At 43.5% G+C, this 19,480-nt stretch overlaps 2 protein-coding genes across 5 annotated transcripts in view; one reads left to right on the plus strand and one right to left on the minus strand.

Moving 5' to 3' along the window:
• The first annotated feature begins 659 nt into the window (after positions 1-659).
• arl13b (ADP-ribosylation factor-like 13b) lies at positions 660-14,932 on the plus strand. Of its 3 annotated transcripts, XM_060056336.1 has the most exons (10): positions 660-1,100; positions 4,834-4,904; positions 6,752-7,001; positions 8,269-8,374; positions 8,720-8,922; positions 9,559-9,676; positions 9,944-10,130; positions 10,895-11,017; positions 11,771-11,839; positions 14,020-14,932. In XM_060056336.1, the coding sequence occupies exons 1-10, from the start codon at positions 1,042-1,044 to the stop codon at positions 14,094-14,096; spliced, it is 1,263 nt and encodes a 420-aa protein (XP_059912319.1). In that variant the 5' UTR covers positions 660-1,041; the 3' UTR covers positions 14,097-14,932. The 3 variants fall into 3 exon arrangements, 2 of the variants coding, with proteins under 2 accessions (XP_059912319.1, XP_059912320.1); XR_009526595.1 differs by lacking the exon at positions 11,771-11,839 and having other exon boundaries at positions 661-1,100; positions 10,895-11,085; XM_060056337.1 differs by lacking the exon at positions 11,771-11,839 and having other exon boundaries at positions 661-1,100.
• A 2,085-nt stretch (positions 14,933-17,017) lies between these two features.
• The window catches only part of LOC132461292 (interleukin-10 receptor subunit beta-like), a 28,261-nt gene continuing 25,798 nt past the window's right edge, over positions 17,018-19,480 (minus strand). For both annotated transcript variants that reach the window (XM_060056339.1, XM_060056338.1), the window contains exons 6-7: positions 18,311-18,456; positions 17,018-17,735 (exon numbers count right to left, since the gene is read on the minus strand). In XM_060056339.1, coding sequence (XP_059912322.1) covers positions 17,502-17,735; positions 18,311-18,456 — 380 coding nt within the window. In that variant the 3' untranslated portion in view covers positions 17,018-17,501. The remainder of the gene's footprint in view (positions 17,736-18,310; positions 18,457-19,480) is intronic.

Below are 19,480 nucleotides of genomic sequence, written 5' to 3' on the forward strand. Positions count from 1 at the left end.
CATAGGGGACAGAGCCTTTGCCATCGCCGCCCCTACCCTCTGGAACTCCATCCCCCTGGCCATCCGTAACTCTGATTCACTGCCGTCTTTCAAAAGTCATCTCAAAGCACATCTCTTCAACATCACTTACAACACCTGACAAATCTTTTTTCCCCCTCTCTCTTTCTTATTGTCCTATCTTTCTCTGTATTGTTGTTTTGGAGTATTTGTATGTATGCATGTATGTACTGTACTGTCCATTTGTATCCTTTTTGTTTTATGTTTTTGTAAAGCGTCTTTCGGTACCGTGAAAAGCGCTAAATAAAACCTATGTATTATTATTATTATTAAACAAACTAGGAAACATTACCGTTGTTATGCAACCTTGACTGGGAGAGTCGTGATGGCCTAAATCGGCCCAGAACCGCGTTAGCATAATACTTCTTCATAATAGTTAACTACTTTAACGGCACCGACAATCCAAAACCCAAGTGGAATCAAGATTGACAAAGTGTGTCGTTCAAAATCTGAGAAGCTTTTACTTATTCGCCCCCTACAGAGTTTGTCACGTACGATCATTCAAAACCATGTTATTTTCCATAGATATTTAAACATGGAAGCAAGAGCCTCGGAGGCGGGACTTATTGAGCGCACCTCGCGTCACTCAGATCCGTTACGTGAGCACGCACGCAGAGACGTAAGCGCGTTACCACCAGCGACGGCTGTAAACAGCGCCTCGACAAGCAGCAGCCACCACTCTAAAAAATTACCTAATTTACGTGGAAGGAAAGGACATATCCCTATATTATATCCCCGGACGCGGTTTCACATCGCAAACATGAACGCTACACGGCACGTATCACGTCGGAGGGACGGGATCCGTGTCAAACAAAGCTAATTTAAGCTTATTTAGCTAGGTTGCTAAGCTAACCCAGCCAGCTCTCTAAGTGCCCTTAAGCTCACGTTGGTGTCTTCGCTCACGTCCGCTACTACGACTGAACTACTGAACTAAAAGTGGACAGGTGACAACTGTTGAATGACTTCTCCTCCACGCGGACTGAGATGTTTAGCCTGATGGCGAACTGCTGCAGCTGGTTGAAGAGATGGCGTAAACCCGCCAGGTAAAGTAAACCCCTTCCTGTCATGTCATCATCATATGATCCTATAATAGACGGCAAGGTACAGTATAGGTCCTAGTCCTGTCAGGGTCCTCATATGATCATATACTAAACCGCCAGGTACAGTAGACCCACTCCGGTCCTGTAATAATATGATCATATGTACAGTAGACCCCTCAGGTCCTGTAATAATATGATCCTATGATAGACCGCCAAGTACAATAGACCCAGTCGTGTTATGTAATAATAATATGATCCTATAATAGACCGCCAAGTACAGTAGATCCAGTCGTGTTATGTAATAATATGATCCTATAATAGACCGCAAGGTACAGTAGAGCCTGTACTGTAATAATATGATCACAAGTACAGTAGACCCCCGTCCTGTCATGGGTCCTCGTATGATCATATCAGAATCAAGAGTCAAAGGTTCAAAGGTTTTTATTCGTCACATACAGCATATGCAGTGAAATGTGTGTGTGACATACTATGATCATATTGTCATAGGTACAGTAGAGGTCCTAGTCATGGAATAATATGATCATAGGTACAGTAGACCCCGCTCTTGTCATGTAACAATATGATCAAATAGGTACAGTAGACCAGTGGTCCCCAACCCCCGGTCCGCGGACCGGAACCGGTTCCGTGGGTCATTTGGTACCGGTCCGCAGAGAAAGATTATTTATTTATCTTTCTTTTTTTTTTTTTTTTTTATTCATGCAAAATGCATGCACACTTAATTATCTCAATTTACTTTGCAATACTGTCACTCTTTTACATGCCATAAGTCTATATGCAGTTGTTAGATTGCATATAACATGTTTGATTTTTGGCAACCTCTGCGCAACATAACCCAACCTGAATTGTAGCCATCATATTATTGTTAGATATTTGTCTTGTGTGTTCCAAAACCAATTTTTCTTTTTAATCCTCATTAATTTGACTAAGCACACTGTATATTACCATCCCACTCCATATTACATGTAAAAATGGAAGCCTGTAAATTGAAAGGTGGGAGAATTTATGGTACACACACATCTTACATGGGATTGAAGAGCCAAAGCTTCATACATAATCCTGTCCAGGGGGATTTCCTCCCAGAGCGAGTAGCTAACCTACAGTGCAATGGATGAGAGGGGCATACTGCATCGTGTTGTGTTCCTTGTGAGTCATTCAGGATGCATACATTTACATGATTTTGCTGAGGCTTTTATCCAAAGCGACTTACAACTGTTCATGCACACATTCACACAGCGACAGGGGAGTCAACCACGTTGGGCGACAGCCAGCTCGTTAGGAGCATTAGGGTGAGGTGTCTTGCTCAGGGACACCTCGACACTTAGGGCCCCGTCCACACGGAGCCGATTTTTTGGTGAAACCGCATAAGTCTTGTGCGTTTCGCCCGACCGTCCAGACGGAGCTGGCGAATCCGGTGCCCGAAACCGCACCCTCGGAGGTGGTTTAAAATCTATTCAGACCTATGCGGTTTCGTGTTAGGATTCATGTGGACGCCTGAAACGCAAACGATGACGTCATTAGCCCCACACCAGCTGGGGGACGTCAGAGTTGCGTTGAATTTTTATTTATTCTTTTATTTGTATTCTTTTTGTAGCTTTAAATAAAGCCCCTTGATAAATGTAATGACTAACTGTACGTTAAAAAGTATTTCTGCTCAATTTAAAAGGTTGAATATAAAAATAAACCGGATGGTTTTCGCCCGTTTCTGCTCCGTGTGGACAGGGCCCTAGCTAGGAGCTAGAGATCAAACTAGCAACATTCAGGTTACTGATCAACCCACTTTACCTCCTCAGCCACTGCAGTGTTTCCCATACATAGACCATTGTGTGGCGCGGCGCCACAGAATCAACATCGAGCGCCACGAATTGATTCTGTCTTTTTTTTTCTTTTTTTTATTGTATTAAAAAAAAATGAATTATTTTCTTTCAATAACGCGATTTGGAAATCTAAAAATCGTTCCGTCCATTCTTCTCTGCATAGCACTCGTTCTCCCTGTCATTCACACACACACACACACACACACACGGAGCGAGAGCGACGATGCTAACACATGAACCCACCGATGTCACCCGTCGCTTAGCAACCGGACACGCTGGGGTTGATAAGTTACCGGACTACTGTAACTACTACGGAGTGATAATATCAAAGACGTGAATCAGGCAATAAATCCAATTTCCTTGACAGCGGTAATGTTCGGTGTGCATTAAAGTACAGACGGAGTGGACCAATTGCGAACTACTGCAGCTGCTCCAAGTTAAACCCCCAACTAATCGGAAGTATTTATAGCGGACTACACCACCTATTCTATTCCGCATAGAATTGTATTCCGAACCGATTGAGGCGTATATATGATACTTTTCTATTCCGATTGAGCTGTTCTTCCACATCTATGCGAATCAGATGTGTCCGCATGTAAACGCGGAGTTACATGCACACTCACTGACGGCCGCGTCGCCGTGCTGCTACGCCTGCGCTTTTTTTTTGTGCTTTTTATTTTATTTTTTGGCGTGCGTTTTTTATCGATGAAAAATGTACGTCATCAACGAAATTCTTAATGATCATGAGTCGATCGTCGATTAATCATGCCCATACCTAATGGACACTTTATTCACCCAGTTAAAGGTTAGTGGAGTCAAAGTGAGAGATGGAGATGTTAGACTAGCCAGCAGCCAGAGCCATGTATGATGGGACAGGTTATTTGTTATATGTTCTGTTAATATTCACTAGAGAAGCAATAAATCATTCTATAGTATGACCAACGCAAAATTAGAGAGTTAAATGAGATGAACTGATGCATGAATTGATATTATAACATCATAACAACTATTGATTTGTATAGGAAAACAAATACAAATCTTACTCATCTCCGGTCAGTAACAAATAATAAGAAAGAAAGAGAGAGGGAAGGAAGGATGGAAGGATATCGCAGCCTTTGGGATTTACAAATCACGTTCTATTACATTGCGATGTTGGTTTGAATTTGATTACGTTCATCCCTACTGCTTACAGCTACAACTACCCTTCACTCACTCCCACAGAACGTCAAACTTAAACAAGGGTTCAGACACCATCCACCAACAACTTGTTGTACCGCAGTACCCGTAGCATATTATCCTACAAGGTTAGCTGAAAATCCCCTAGCCTAATCCCCTGCTCCGGGCTGCTGAGGCAACCTGTTGGCGTTTGTGTCTGTTTTGTTGAGACCTGCTAAGTGTTAGTTAGTGTTGGGATGGTTTATGGAAGGAGCTAGGGTAGTGGTAAAGCTAGTAGCTGGCTACTAGGAAGCTAGTAGCCTGCTTTCTACTAGCAGGCCACTCATCAACGGTCTCTAGTTGTAATGGTTCCTGAGTCGCCATTGCACCAACAGTCTAGCTACTAGCAAGCTAGCTATACTGAACCCTGGATAACCTGCTTGATGTATCGCTTGCGACGCAAGAGTCATAGTTAAGTATTTATAGTACACAGCTAGTAGCTTGCTCGTAGAAAGCTAGTAGCTTGCTAGTGGAAAGCTAGTAGCTGGCTAGTAGAAAGCTTGGGGCTTGCGAGTGTAAAGCTAGTAGTTTGCTAGTACCTTGCTAGTAGAAAGCTAGTTGCTACTCGTCATGGCACCAACTGTGTCTTTTTTGTAATGGTGTTTAATCAACTCCATAACCCCTCCATGGTATCTGAGGAAGCACTCAGTCATTCAGTGGTTTATTTTGATTTATTTTCTGTACAGGAAGGTGACGTTAGTGATGGTGGGACTTGATAATGCTGGGAAGACGGCGACGGTTCGAGGGATTCAAGGAGGTATGTCTTTCTGTCCGTCCTTAGATGTCTGTGTCTCTCATTCTCTCTATCTCCCTCTGTCTCTTTCTTTCTGTCTCTGTCTCGCTATGGCTCTCTATCTCTCTTGGTATGTCTCTCTCTAGAGCTGTGTTCGAAATCGTTCCCTATTCACTCACTCACTATTACTTATATAGTGTTCATGATATAGTGCACTATATACTATAGGGAACGAACAAACGAGAATTCGGACACTACGCTGAATATTTCTAAACGTCATTTGCGTCAGTAAATGCGCCGGGTATTTGTGACGCACATCATGTAAACAAACCGGGCACTCGCGAGGAAAGCTGGAGGTTGTTTTGATGTTGAATGTTACATTTCCTTGATAAAGTTTATTTAATTAATTTAGAATGTTCAATTTTCTATGTTAAATCGCAAATAGATTTTTGACATTTTTAAACGAAAGCCGGAGACTCCATAATTAAATGTAGGGCCCGACCGATATTGATTTTAGAGTGCCGATGCCGATTATTTTCAGAGAAAAATTACGATTACGATTTAATCGGCCGATTAAAAAAAACCCATATAAAACGTAGTTTATGATACCTTAAATATACTTTAAACACTTTTGACGATTATGTGAATTGAATGCAGAACCTTTGAGTGTTTTAGAATACATTTACAGTCAAAAATGAGTGTAATGTAAAATGTAAAATAAATAACTAACTCCCAATGTGCTGCGCTCGTGAGCAGTGACTAACACGTGCGTGCTGAGCAGTATGGTCTCACCGTTAGAGTCTACAGTATAACAAATTAACATGGCCTGGGACCTTAAGAAAAACAGGCACAACATGCTCAAACAACGCGTCTTGTGTACATTGGTGAGGTGAGCGCGCAGCTGCCTGAGCGAGCGTGCTTTCATGTTGTACGGTAAAATTCAATCTCCTCTTTTTTACTCCAGCTAAAGTTGTTAGTTAGCAAGGCGAGTAGGAGCGCAATCTGCAGGATACTAATCGCAATAACATTTATATAAAAAAATAAAAATAAAAAAAAATCGGTTGTAATCAGCGTCTTTTTGGCCGATGCCGATTATTTTCAAAAAGGCTATAATCGGCCGATTAAATCGGCAGGCCGATAAATCGGTCGGGCCCTAATTAAATGTATTAGTTTTCGCAGTTATTCAGCTTCTTCTTCTCCTCCAGGAAAACACGACGCATTGCATTGTGGTATACGGGAGTAACATGGAGGGAACATCGTATGTGCACTCAAATTTGGGGTATTTTAAGTGCACTACATAGTGCATGAAATGAACCACTGAGAATTCGAACACCACTACAAAATGGCGCGCACCCTATATAGTGCACTATATCCGTGATAGAGAACGATTTCGACCACACAGCTTATGTGTATGGGAGAGAGGCTCACCTGGTGTGAGACGGCCGAATCAGAATCTGGGGCTGGGGCTGCACACCTTTTGCTCAATGACCAATCATGAAAAGGCAGTCGGTTTTCTAGCGTAAATTAACTCTATGTATGCATGCAACACGTAAACAAACTAGCATGGTAGACACTCAATGGCTTGCAAACGAACAAAAGTGTCCTTTCGACGAAGGGAGGACAGCGCTAGCACCTACCACTGTTGTGCTAAATGCAATACGTAACAATACGTAACAAAAAGGAACTGGTTTGTTTACTTCCGTTGTAAAACATCTCTCTCTCCCTCTCGTCCCCCTGCCACCTCTGTATCTCCTCTCTCTCACACACCCCATCTCTCTAATCTTATCCATCAACATGGGGGAGAGGTGTTCTTTAATATACTAAAGATATACATCTTGTACCCCCCCTCTCCCCCGACTCCGCCCTCACAGAGAGTCCCCAGGACGTGGCACCCACGGTGGGCTTCTCCAAGGTCTCCCTGCGTCAGGGCAAGTTCGAGGTGACCATCTTCGACCTGGGCGGGGGCAAGCGGATCCGGGGCATCTGGAAGAACTACTACTCGGAGTCGTACGGCGTGGTGTTCGTGGTCGACTCGAGCGACGCCCGGCGGCTGCAGGAGACCAGGGAGGCCATCGCCGAGGTGCTGAGGCACCCCCGCATCGCCGGCAAGCCTGTCCTCGTGTGAGTGGGGGGGGGGGGGGGGGGTCTCTCTCTCTCTCTCTCTCTCTCTCTCTCTCTCTCTCTCTCTCTCTCTCTCTCTCTCTCTGTCTCTCTGTCTCTCTCTCTCATGTCTCTCTGTTTCTCTCTATCTCTATGTATCTTAAGACAGGCCGGTCCTAGTCTGAGTTAGTCTTGTTGGTCTGGCTGTGACTGTCTGTCTCTCTCAATGTCTCCGCTCTCGCTGTCTGTCTTTCTGTCTGTTTGTTTCTGTGTGTGTCTCTCTCTCTCTCTCCCTTTCTCTCTCGCTCTTTCTATGTATCTCTCTCTGTCTCTATTTGTGTCTGTCTCGCTCTCTGTATCTATGTCTCTCTCTCTATCTAAAACAGGCCTGTCCTAGTGTGAGTGTGGTTTGGTGGTGGGAATGGAGGCTGGCTGTGACTCTGTCTGTCTGTCTCTCTCTCTCTCTGTCCCTCTCTTTCTCTCTGTCTGTCTCTCTCAATGTCTCCGCTCTCGCTGTCTGTCTTTCTGTCTGTTTGTTTCCGTGTATGTGTGTGTCTCTCTCTCTGTGTCTCTCTCTCTATTTGTCCCTGTCTCTCTGTCTCTCTCAGAATTCAAAGGACGATTACATGACAGAAAACCTACGGTTGACGTTGCTTATCAACCAGAAACGCTGGGGTTGATAAGTTATCAGACTACTTGCGGAGTGCTAAGAAAATTCACTTTCCTTGACAGCGGTCGAGTTCGGTGTGCATAAAAGTACAGAGGGACCTATTGCGAACTACTGCAGCTGCTGATGCCATCTCTCTAAATTAAAGAAGTAGCCGCACCCACCCCAAACCAATCGGAATAAGTGTATACACGTTGATTATAGCGGACTACACCACCTCTTCTATTCCGCATGTAATTCTATTCCGATCAGAGAATTGTATTCTGATTGAGGCGTATATATGATTATTTTCTATTCAAATTTGAGCTGCTCTTCCACTTCTAATCAGATCAGAAGTGCCCAATACAGGCTGGTGGAAAGTGAATGGAATACGGTTCCCTCGGCTTGCCAAGGTAGTACGGAGGTACCTGTGAGGTACTTGTGAGAAAAAAATCGTGGCAGAGAATCATGATACCAATTCTAAGCTAAAAAAATCGTGATTCATATTTTTCCCCGAATCGTGCAGGCCCACAAACCATGGACCCCGTCTTAAAGTCCTTTAATTTAAGGGCACTTTCAGCTCAATAACACTATTTCTACAAAGTCACTCAATCTCTCTCTCTCTGTCCCCCGGTGTCCCAGGCTGGCCAACAAGCAGGATCAGGAGGGGGCTCTGGCCGAGGCCGACATCATCGAGAGCCTGGCCCTGGAGAAGCTGGTGAACGAGAACAAGTGTCTCTGTCAGATCGTGAGTTCCCCTTCCCCCCCTCTCCCCCCCCAGACCAGAAACTGCAGTTGGTGACATGAAGAGTTCGGATTGAATTGGGGCTAATCCTTGTTTGGCGTGGCTGTTGGAAGAGGCTCACTAACTATCTAAAAATATTTCTTTCTTTCTTTCTTTCTTTCTTTCTCCCTTCATCCCTTACTCTCCCTCCCATCCTCCCTACCTTCCTTCTTTTTCCCTCCCTTTCTTTCTTTCTGCCTCTCTCCCTTCCTTTCTCTCTCTCTCTCCCTTCCTTTCTCTCTCTCTCTCTCCCTTCCTTTCTCTCTCTCTCTCGCTCTCGCTCTCTTCCCCCCCCCCCCCCAAACAAAGGAGCCGTGCTCTGCCATCCTCGGCTGCGGCAAGAAGATGGACAAGTCCATCAAGAACGGTCTGAAGTGGTTGCTAGGCAACATCGCCAAGGACTACGAGGCCATCTCTGAGCGCGTGCAGAAGGACACGGCCGAGCAGCGGGCCCAGGAGGACCAGGACAAGAAGGAGAGGGCCGAGAGGGTGCGGCGCATCCGCCAGGAGAGGTACGAGACCCCCGGGGGATAGGGGGGGGGGGGGCTCTGGAGGGGCTCTCCTTATGAGGGGAGGGAGGACTCGCTGGCCCAACCCGGCCCCCGGCGGGAAGGGCTGACTGGTAAACGGAAGGTTGCTAGTTCGATCCCCGGCTCCTCCTAGCTGCTCTTGTGTCCCTGAGCGAGGCTCCTAAGCCTACATTTCGCACCGCCGTTTGTGCGTGAATGCGTGCATGAAGGGGTAAATGTAAATGTAAGGCGCTTTTGAGTGGCCAATGGTTAGAAAAGCGCAACATAAACGCAGTCCGTTTTACCATTTAAATCCTCGCTTTCAGTTTGTTACGTCATTGTAGGGCTGCTAGATTATGGAAAAAATATTTTTTTGGTCAATATTGAAATCACGATTATTGTAACGATTATTGTTTAGTTTGAAATAATGAATTTGTAAATTTCCCCTTAAAAAAACACAATGTTCAAATAGAAAATGTTCAAATAGAAAATAATGTACAAAAATGTATCCAGCAATTTCTATAAAAATGTTAATGAATAAAATAAATATAATAAAAAATATCTATAATCATATATAATATAAAATGATAGTTTAAACTTCAACTCCCTTGTCATGTGAACGTGTTTCTTTCACTCCAGGGAGCAGGAGGAGCTAGAGGAGGCGGAGCGAGAGGGCACGCAGACCCAGGGGGCGGGGCCTGTGGACGAGACCATGATGACCAGTCCCTTCCAGCCAATAGGGAACGTGATCACCGAGGTAGGCGTCGTTGTCCTTCGTCACTCGTCATGTGTCATCCAATGGTTCAAGGACGACAAACACACCTCAAAAAACGTTGAATGTCCTAAACAATTTATGCTTAAAAGTTTTTAACTTTTCATGATGATATATGAAAAAAATAAAATAAAATCAATGGTACGCGTGGCACCTTTGAGAACCAATGTTATAGTAGGCCGCAGTGTTTGATACGCATGAAGGTTTAGCACTGGCTTTGGCCTGACGGCTCCGATGTGAACGTTGTCTCAGAACGAGGAAAAGGCGAAGGACAGGAAGAGGCACCGCACACGGGAGGAAGAGGAAGAGGAGGAGGGCGGGACTAACGGCACGGCGGGTGATCAGGGTCGACACGAAGAGGAGGAGGAGGAGGAGGAAGAGGAGAACGGCGAGGAGATGGACACGGCCGCTAGGCAGACGCCGGAGCAGCCCGGCTCGGGTTCGTTGCATACACACAGTCTTACTCTCCCTCTCTCACACTCTCTTTATCTCTCTATTACTGTTTCTCTCACTCACTCTTTCTCTCTATCACTCTGTTTCACTCACTATTTGTCTCACTCACGCTCCGTCTCACTATGTCACTCTCTGTCTCACTCACTCAACCTGTCTCAATCACTCACACACTCGGTCTGTCTCACTCACTCACTCACTCTCTGTCACAATCACTCACTCACTGTCTGTCTCACTCACTCACTCTCTGTCACAATCACTCACTCACTGTCTGTCTCACTCACTCACTCTCTGTCACAATCACTCACTCACTGTCTGTCTCACTCACTCACTCTCTGTCACAATCACTCACTCACTGTCTGTCTCACTCACTCACTCTATTTCACTCACTCACTCACTGTCTGTCTCACTCACTCACTCTCTGTCACAATCACTCACTCACTGTCTGTCTCACTCACTCACTCTATTTCACTCACTCACTCACTGTCTGTCTCACTCACTCACTCTATTTCACTCACTCACTCACTGTCTGTCTCACTCACTCACTCTATTTCACTCACTCACTCACTGTCTGTCTCACTCACTCACTCTATTTCACTCACTCACTCACTGTCTGTCTCACTCACTCACTCTGTCTCACTCACTCACTGCTCGAAATGTCTTTCTTATTGGCTCGCAAAATGGCAGGCAGGATCCTCAATTGCCCAATTTGTTTCTTAATTGCCCGATTGATTTGTTTAACTGCATCCACAGCGGCGTCCGGCGACCAGGGGCGGAAGAAGACGAGGAAGCTGCAGCTGAAGAGGAAGAACCGCGTCGACCCCCTTCAGACGGAGGGCCCCCCCGCCGAGGGCCCCTCCCCCCCGCCTCCGCCAGGTTAGACCCCGCCTCCGCTCGGGCCAACGCTCTCTCCGATAGAGCAACACGGAGATGTCCAAATAAAAGTAACTTGGAGTGTATACTCCTTTGCTTTGTTTTTAGTGAATGTAGATAAAGAAGTTTTCAGTCATTTCCCAAATTTAATTTGTCATATTTTTATTTGTATTTTTTATTTTTTTTATTTACACATTTTAATTTTCTTGTTGAATTTGAAATCCCTTTCCTGTTGTTCCTGAAATGGTCTTTCCAGCTAAAAATCATCGTCTTCATATCATGAAGAAGATGGATAGTAGTGTTGGGCTGACCTTGAATACACTTAATAATAAGTGTATAAATAATAATTATTTTAATTTGTTACAGTATGATGTGGTGGAAGTAAAACTACTATTCAATTATTATTATTATATTATGATGTATTGGGAAGATTCTTCGAATGTAGTCTAATAACTCTTTAACATACTAAAGACTATTTTAATTTGATAGACAGCTGATGATGTCAAATTATATTTCGTCAACCCTGAGCCCATTTATGGTCTTCCGTCCTCCACAACATCCCTTCCAAAACCCCATATAAGCTCTTCCATCCTCCACCACACCTCTTCAAGAAAGCCCATATATGATCTCCATCCTCCTTTCCATCCTCTGCCACACCCCTTCTAGAAAGCCCATACAAGGTCTTCCATCCTCCATGACTCCCTAAACCCCTGGTTATTCCCCTGACGTTCTGTGAACTGTTCCCCGTTGTTTTAGTGGGCTGGGCCACGCCCAAGGCCTCCAGGCTGCACAAGCTGCAGCCTCTGGGCGAATCCAGACGCTCCGGTAAACCCGCCGTCCCCCCACCCCTCCTTTAAATCATGCACTGCTCCTTTAATCCTCCACTCCATGCATGACAACCCGTGTGGTGATTTAAAGTGCTTAATGGGGCTCTGAGGTGCTACACTCCCCACTAAAGTGACGGGCAGCAGAGAGACAGCACCAGCTGGCCCCGACGTTTATTTTGGGGCTTTTTATAGCCCCAAGCGACGTATAATAAGTATATATGTCAGAAGAAAGTGAAACGACAATATATCGCTGTCGGTTCAATAAGGATGTTCATAGAACCAAGTGCCAAGCACTTACAATCACTAGGTTAGCCCATTCCCTCCATGCAAGAAAGATAGCTAGGGTAAGATGCTACACTACACTTTATCTAGGGTGTTTAACACCCTCGCTACAACACCCTCCGGGCTTCCCTTTAAAAGGAAAATATTATACCTCAAGGGGTGAGTGTGATTAGCCTTATAGATTTTCGAAACGGCTTGTAAGGCTAATCACACTCGCACCTGGTGGTATAATATGTCCCCTTTTAAAGGAGGGGAAAACTGTCTAATGCGACGGCAAGGCAACTTTATCTATTCAGCACTTTTCATATACGAGGCCAACTCAAATAATTGAATAAAATTGATAATCACAGAAAACAAAGGCAGGGTTAGAAAAGGTCTAAAATAAAATGAAATAGTCAAATTTAATAGCAAATTTAAGGAATACATGAAAGTGCAATGTGTTTAAGATTTAGCAGAAAGCTCAAGCAAGCATGAAAGTCTTAAGAACTAGAATAGTCCCAAATCATGACTCTTTGTCTTTTATTCTTGGTAGGGGGAATGAGACAGGGACAGTCCACTCTAGCTGAGACTGTAGTGTTTCTCGTGTGTTGTCCTGGTGCCTCCACCTCATTAATTTAGCACCAGGGATCACCTAACCCCGTGTCTTGTCCGGCCTGGCATGAAGTGTGTGCATGTACTAACGCTATCTCTCTCTCACAGAACTTATTTTTCAGCTCTCCAGTCAGTAACAGTAACAAATCAAACAAACTAAAGTGCAGAAATATTTCAAAATCGCAGCCTTTGCGATTTGAGAATTGCGTTCTATTACATTGCGATATCGGTTTGAATTCGATTAATCTTTCAGCCCTTCTCTACAGTCTATTTGTTACTTTCCCTATTAAAGGTAATGGGTAGTGGATGATATTCCTCGAAAAATGGAGGTGCATCCATTTGGCTTCATTCCCCATATCCTGATGGTAGTGAGAAAGCTCAGAGACAGTAGAGAGCATCCAGAACACCAAAGATGGCGGCTGGTGGCGCAAGCAACAGGTTTGGGTCACCGGCCCACTTCCCAACATCAAGTCAAGTTCCTTTATTCATCTCCCATGAGAGAAATTTGGTTTAGAGACAGGGTAGTGCTGCATACACAAACAAGGAACAGAGTTACATCCAACATCCAACATAGAAAGAAAGTACATAACTGGTAACCAGATAGTGACCAGAGTGCAAGAAGATCTGAGCTGTCCAATTTGCCCTACCTTGTAGTCAAAAGTGCAATTCTAGTACACATTTAAAGTGCAGTGCACAATATCGTAACCAACTAACATGCTAACGCAACCATGTTTTCTTGTGTTGTTTGTTCGTCACCCAAATGTATGTCATCCATGCATGATGGGTACTTGACAGAACATCAAAGTCATCCTAAGTCTGTTTTTCTTGTTCTTGAATGATTTGATTTACGCTTGGCTACAAAGAGTTAAGGCTTCTTTATGGTTCCAACTGTCGATGTACCTCAAGTTACGTCCTTGCGGACTCTCCTTGCGTCAACCCCAAGGGCCGGACGTGCGCCTCCCGAAAATTGTAATCTTTGCGTCGAGGAGAAGTAGCAGCAAGGGCTGTGATTGGTCCGCTCACTAAGACCCGACGCAGAGGTTCATGACTGCGTCGGAGAGTCTGTGTGGTCCTTCAGTTGCGTCGACATGGAACCATAACTGAGCCTTTACTGTAGCAGAAAATATTCCGACGCTTATAACGCATGCTTTGTACTTGTCTCGTTATTGTTCAAATAAAAGCCGTACTCCGATCTATCAATGGTCATCAGTACTCTCCACATACAGATGATGTGGGCGGGTTTGTGTCTCATGCTAACGTGCTAGCGGTGCTAATGTCCGATATCTATTTGCTCCTCTCGCACAGAATTCTTCGGAAAACCCCTCCCGCCCGTCCTGGTTCGCCAGCAGCCCAACGGCGACACGCACGACATCATATCCTAACCCCCCCCCCACTCCTTCTTATCAGACCTTTTTTTGGAGAACAAATGTAAATACTTGTATTACCATAACTGTCACGTTAATTTTTTCGTCGACTGTCGGCCATTGTTTGAAATATCGAGATGATTTCCAACGCGACGTGAATGTCGGAAAAAGGGATTTATACCTTTATCTGAAACTTTTAACGCACTACTCATTTTTTCATTTATTTTTCCTTGTAACGTGCAATACTTTACAGACGGCATATTAAGGATACAATATAGAATATACTGTACACAGCGATATGGGGAAAGTATGATGCTGTTTAAACAGAGGCTTTTATTTGGAAATTTGGCTCCAAATACTGGCAAGAGTGCCAGGGAAAAAAACTTTATGACTGTAGAGAGACTAGCGGCTGAAGATTGAGAAGATTTAAATGTATGGGCAGCTACACACGTAAACGCACACACACGAATGCTAATGTTGATTTGTGTGTACGCGCACACAGCTTTTGTTTTCAAATAGACAAGGTCAAGTCATTTTCAAAGGTCCACACTTTTCATTGTTTTATTACTGCCTAGAGTTAATTTCTCCATCAAGGCAACCCTTTTCACTTTGGTATTATTGATTTATTTCTAAATTGAGTATGACTTGTTCAATTGACTGAAAACGGCTGACAGTAGACTAGATTGCGAGCCTGAAAAATTAGTTATATTTTCAAATAAAATCATGTACAATTTTTCTTTATATTATGAAGCAGAATATATCATGGAGCCTAGATGTTTTTGGAAACGTATCCTTTTTTTTCTACCTGGAATGTATTTTGTATTAACACAATAAAGGTTTTTTTAAAGTATAAATTTCAATCTCGGTGTATTTACTACGGAAACATCCCTGTAAAATGTTAATTCGTCGCTTTCACTTTTTCAACACTTATTAATTCAATGTTTTTGATGACGTCTCTTTGTCACACTGTACTCTGCTTCCCAGAATGTCTGCAGTTTAGTTGGCCTCTGTGTTGATGCTGAGATTCTCGAGATTCATCACTTCAAGCGAGTAGAATAATTTACATCCCCAATGCCAGACACATCCAGCGTTTCTGCAGCTTATGCAAAAGGGCATCTACGGCAGAATACCAACATCTCTGTTAAAGGTTTGCTCCTGGTATTGTTAGATGAATCACAATTTTGACTTTCACACATTACTATGTGGAGAATATAGTTAGATTGACTCAGTGAGATTGAATCAATTTATTATATCTTTTAAATATAGGCCTACACATAAAAATTAATATATTAGTGCTGTCAAGCGATAAAAATATTTAATCGTGATTAATCGCATTAATGCCATAGTTAACTCATGATTAATCGCGATTAATCGCAATTCTTTTTTCTATGCTAAATATCCCTTGATTTCTCATTTGAATGCTCTTATCAACATGGAGAAGTACATCGGCTTGCCTTGTGCAAATGTTTTTTTTATTGATAACATTAGCATATACTGATCAATACAGGACGATAAAAAAAAAGCCTATAGTGCAATTGAACGATGAACCAAGAAAGATACTGCCTTGAACATAGTCAGGCTACTGCTTCTTTGTTTTGAGCCAAAAAAAATAAAATAAAAAAATTTTAAGAAAAGTTTTGCGTTAATCGCGCGATAAAAAAATTTACGCCGTTAAAATTGGTTTGCGTTAACGCCGTTAATAACGCGTTTAACTGACAGCTCTAGAATATATTTATATTTATTCTATCTTTTATTTATTTTTAATTTATCAAAATCCTATATAGATACCCTTAAAGAAATATAGAGCATGCAATTAGAAAATGTTCATTGGTCGTGTACAGGGCTCTACGCTACTTTTTTTTTCAGGAGCACTCGTGCCCCTAAGCTAAAAGATTTAGGAGCACAGAGAAAAAAATGATTTTAGGTTTTTGTTTGGAACATTTATTAGCGTGCTGAAATTGCAATGGGGGGGGGGGGGGGAATCATCGGTCCAAGGACTGATCGGATACACGGCTACTCGAATACTAAGCTACCCTCGGCGTGAATATTCAATACAGCGGTTGTAGCACACAATAAAAGGGAAAGTTTTCAAATGACAGACTTGGAAAATGTAGCCCTTCATTATACATACATTTGCTGTTGGTGTACTAGCCTAGGACAACACCCTTGCCAGATTATTTATCAAAATAGCCCTATGTTGTTAGAATTTAATGACTATATGCAAAGTCTACGTTCGTGCAGTAGGCCTACTCAGCGTTGACTCGGTCCTAAAAATACAATATTATTGTAAATTATATCACATCAAAACAGCGGTAGCTAACGTTAGTTGAATCAAGCAAACAAATAGCTGTTGTTTTTGCTCCAAAAAGATTGACTTCCCTCGAGTATAACATTAGATAGTTCCTTCAAATTACGGCTGTACGGTATGGACAAAAAATTATACCACGGTATGATTTGAGGCATAAACGGTAACAGTATTATATCAAGGTACGGTACCTATGTTAATTGTATCTGCTAATTTCGATATAAATGCTTCTGAAGGGGTAAAATACTGGTAAGGCAGCAAAACTGCATACATATATTTTATTTTTTAATTCAAGTTACTTCCATATCTGAAACACACTGATGTTTAGAAGTATGGATTAGTTTCTCCACTTGCTTGAGGACCTTGCCGTATAGTTTTGGCATCTCAATTTGGCTGAAGTGTGTGCGGGCAGGTAACGCGTATCTGGGAACGAGTGTTTTGACAATCTCTTTAAAGCCCTTTCTATGGACTATCTATTTTACATGAAAAAGTAGTTAGGTTACTGTATTAACGCGTTGCTTAGCGTTAGGAGAAGTCACTCGCACGCGTGCTCCTGTTTTGTTTTTCTCGTTCGCACGCCGAAATATTCACTCGCAAATGCAAGTGAAATGGGCGCACTGTAGAGCCCTGGTCGTGTACAATAATTAAAAACAAAAGTGCATTGGTATGTGCAATAAAAATGTATCCCAAATTATGAAATGGCTCGGAAAAAACACAAGTTTTAAGTTGAAAAGTTGTTTTCCTCTATAAATTTGTTGTGCAGAAGAACAGCCAGTTCGCTTCCAAAATTACAGAAACAACTTCCCCATCCTCCTAAATGTCATAGGTGACATATTATACCACCAGGTGTGGAATATCCCACCAGTGGGATTAGCCGTTCCAAGCCGTTTTGAAAATCGGCCTCTTCTGATATCCCAAGTGGGCGTGTCCACCTAGATGTATGGCAGATAGACAAGCAACGTTTACTACAGTGCACTGGGTTGGCTGGTAGACTGATCTATCCAGCATACATCTAGGTGGACAAGCCCACTTGTGATGTCAGAAGGGGCAGATTTTCAAAACGGATTGTAACGGCTTATCACACTCACGCCTGGTGGTATATTATGTCAAAAAGGCCTTTAAAGGTTTCTATAGGACCAGTGATTCAGTTGCAGGAAGTTGCAGTAGCTCTTCAGCCCTTCACCCTCTCCATTATTCCCGTTGTCATCACAACCGTGGTCTTGTTTGAGGACCACCTCACAGATGCTGTGCTCCTCGTAGAACAAGCTGATCTTCTCCGACTGCTCCTGGGTCAGAGCTGGGGCCCGCTGGTTGGTTGAGTCGATAGTGGTAGCGTTGGCCTGGGACAGATGCTGAGAACGATGGCCGGATAAAGAGAGGGGTCACGAGTTAAAACATGAACTCTGCTTCTATCGAAAATACAAAGAGTGAGAGCAGCCGGTCAAAGGTCACGAGTTAAAACATGAACGCTGCTTGGATCAAGCTGCCGAAAATTCAACAACATAACGTTTAAGGGGACCCTAGGATGCCACCGGGTGTGAGTGTGATTAGCCGTTACAAGCCGGTTGAAAATCTGTATTAGGGACGTCACAAACGGGAGGGTCCACCTAGATGTACGGATAAACTGATCTATCCAGCACAAATCTAGGTTGTCACGCCTTCTTAGGATGTCACTAAAACAGGAATCAGCTGATTTTGTCTGTGTGTTTGTGTGGCTTTGTCTCTCTCTCTGTGAGTTTGTGTGTGTGTCCCTGTCTGTGTGTCTATGTGTGTGTGTCTGTGTCTTTGTATGTGTCCCTGGCTGCGTGTGTGTGTGTCTGTCTTTGTGTCTTTGTACTGGCTAATCACCCTCCCACCCGGTGGCTAACATAGGCCCTTTAATGTGTTTATTTCACCATCGGTCGACGACAGAAACAAGTGACGGTACCTTCTGGAGCAGGGAAGGAAGAGCAGTCTTAGGATTCAGGAATCTGTTTGCTTTGTAGGTCAACCAACCAACCAGCAGTGAGAGAGGGAGGGCCAATGACGCCAGCGCCAAACCGACCACCAAACGTCCCGGCAGCTTGTTATCACCTGATTTGGAACCATTCACACCAGTGGCTACTGTCACAACACGGGCAAACCGGGGTTTAGGAACTGAGGTACACACTGGTTATCGCAAATTCAGAATCAGAATTACTTTTAATACATCATATTGCAAAGGTACACAAGAGTACTCAACATCCACATAGCAGCAACAATACAAGATAAAGTAAATAAAATAAATGTTTTGTGCCGGTGAAGGGGGTACTCAGCTGAAAAATATCTTAGAGGGGGTACGCTAGTAGAAAATGTTTGAGAACCACTCGTCTAGAGATATTTAATCATAAAAGACAAATAAAGAGTACAAAAAGGGAGGAATCGGATTCTGAATTGTATGTGCATGCGTGTTTCTTTTTATTCTTTTTTTAAAAAGTTCTTTGTGCCGGGGAAGGGGGTACTGAGCTGAAATAATATCTTATGGGGGGGTACACTAGTAGAAAACGTTTGAGAACCACTGTGTTCTGTGTGTTTCATGTATGTTTCTTCTGAACACAAATGTATTTGAACGTTTTAAGTTTGTTAACGGTCCACTGACGCTATCTACTGGCGAAAGTTGGTAACGCTTGTCTGATGTTGTCATGGTTAGCAGCGGCACGCTCCATAACCGTTCCGCACTCGACCGGGATACAAGGTGCTCCGCACTCGTCTTTATTATGCTTCTTCTCTATCTACAAGTTTGGCTTTGAAAACATTGTTGTTTTACCGTACTTCATCACACCAGGCCCGTATTAACCGAATGTGGTGCCCCTGGGCCAGGGGCGGAGTGGCCGTCGGGACGATCGGGAGATTTCCCGGTCGGCCGGCGAGCTCGGGTGGACCGGTGTAAGTACCATATTGGCTCGGCTACCAGATCGGCTCGGGGTCCGTCGTCTGCTGATTACGTCACACAATACGCTATCTACAGCAATAAGGTATTTTATGGCTTAAATTAAAGAGCCTGTAATGATCTTTCATTTTGAACATAGACCATTCCCAACCTATCTGTATGGATAGTTTTCTTCTAAAAACAAAACAT

The sequence above is a fragment of the Gadus macrocephalus genome, chromosome 7 (assembly GCF_031168955.1).
Source record: "Gadus macrocephalus chromosome 7, ASM3116895v1".
Classification (NCBI taxonomy): Eukaryota; Metazoa; Chordata; class Actinopteri; order Gadiformes; family Gadidae; genus Gadus; species Gadus macrocephalus.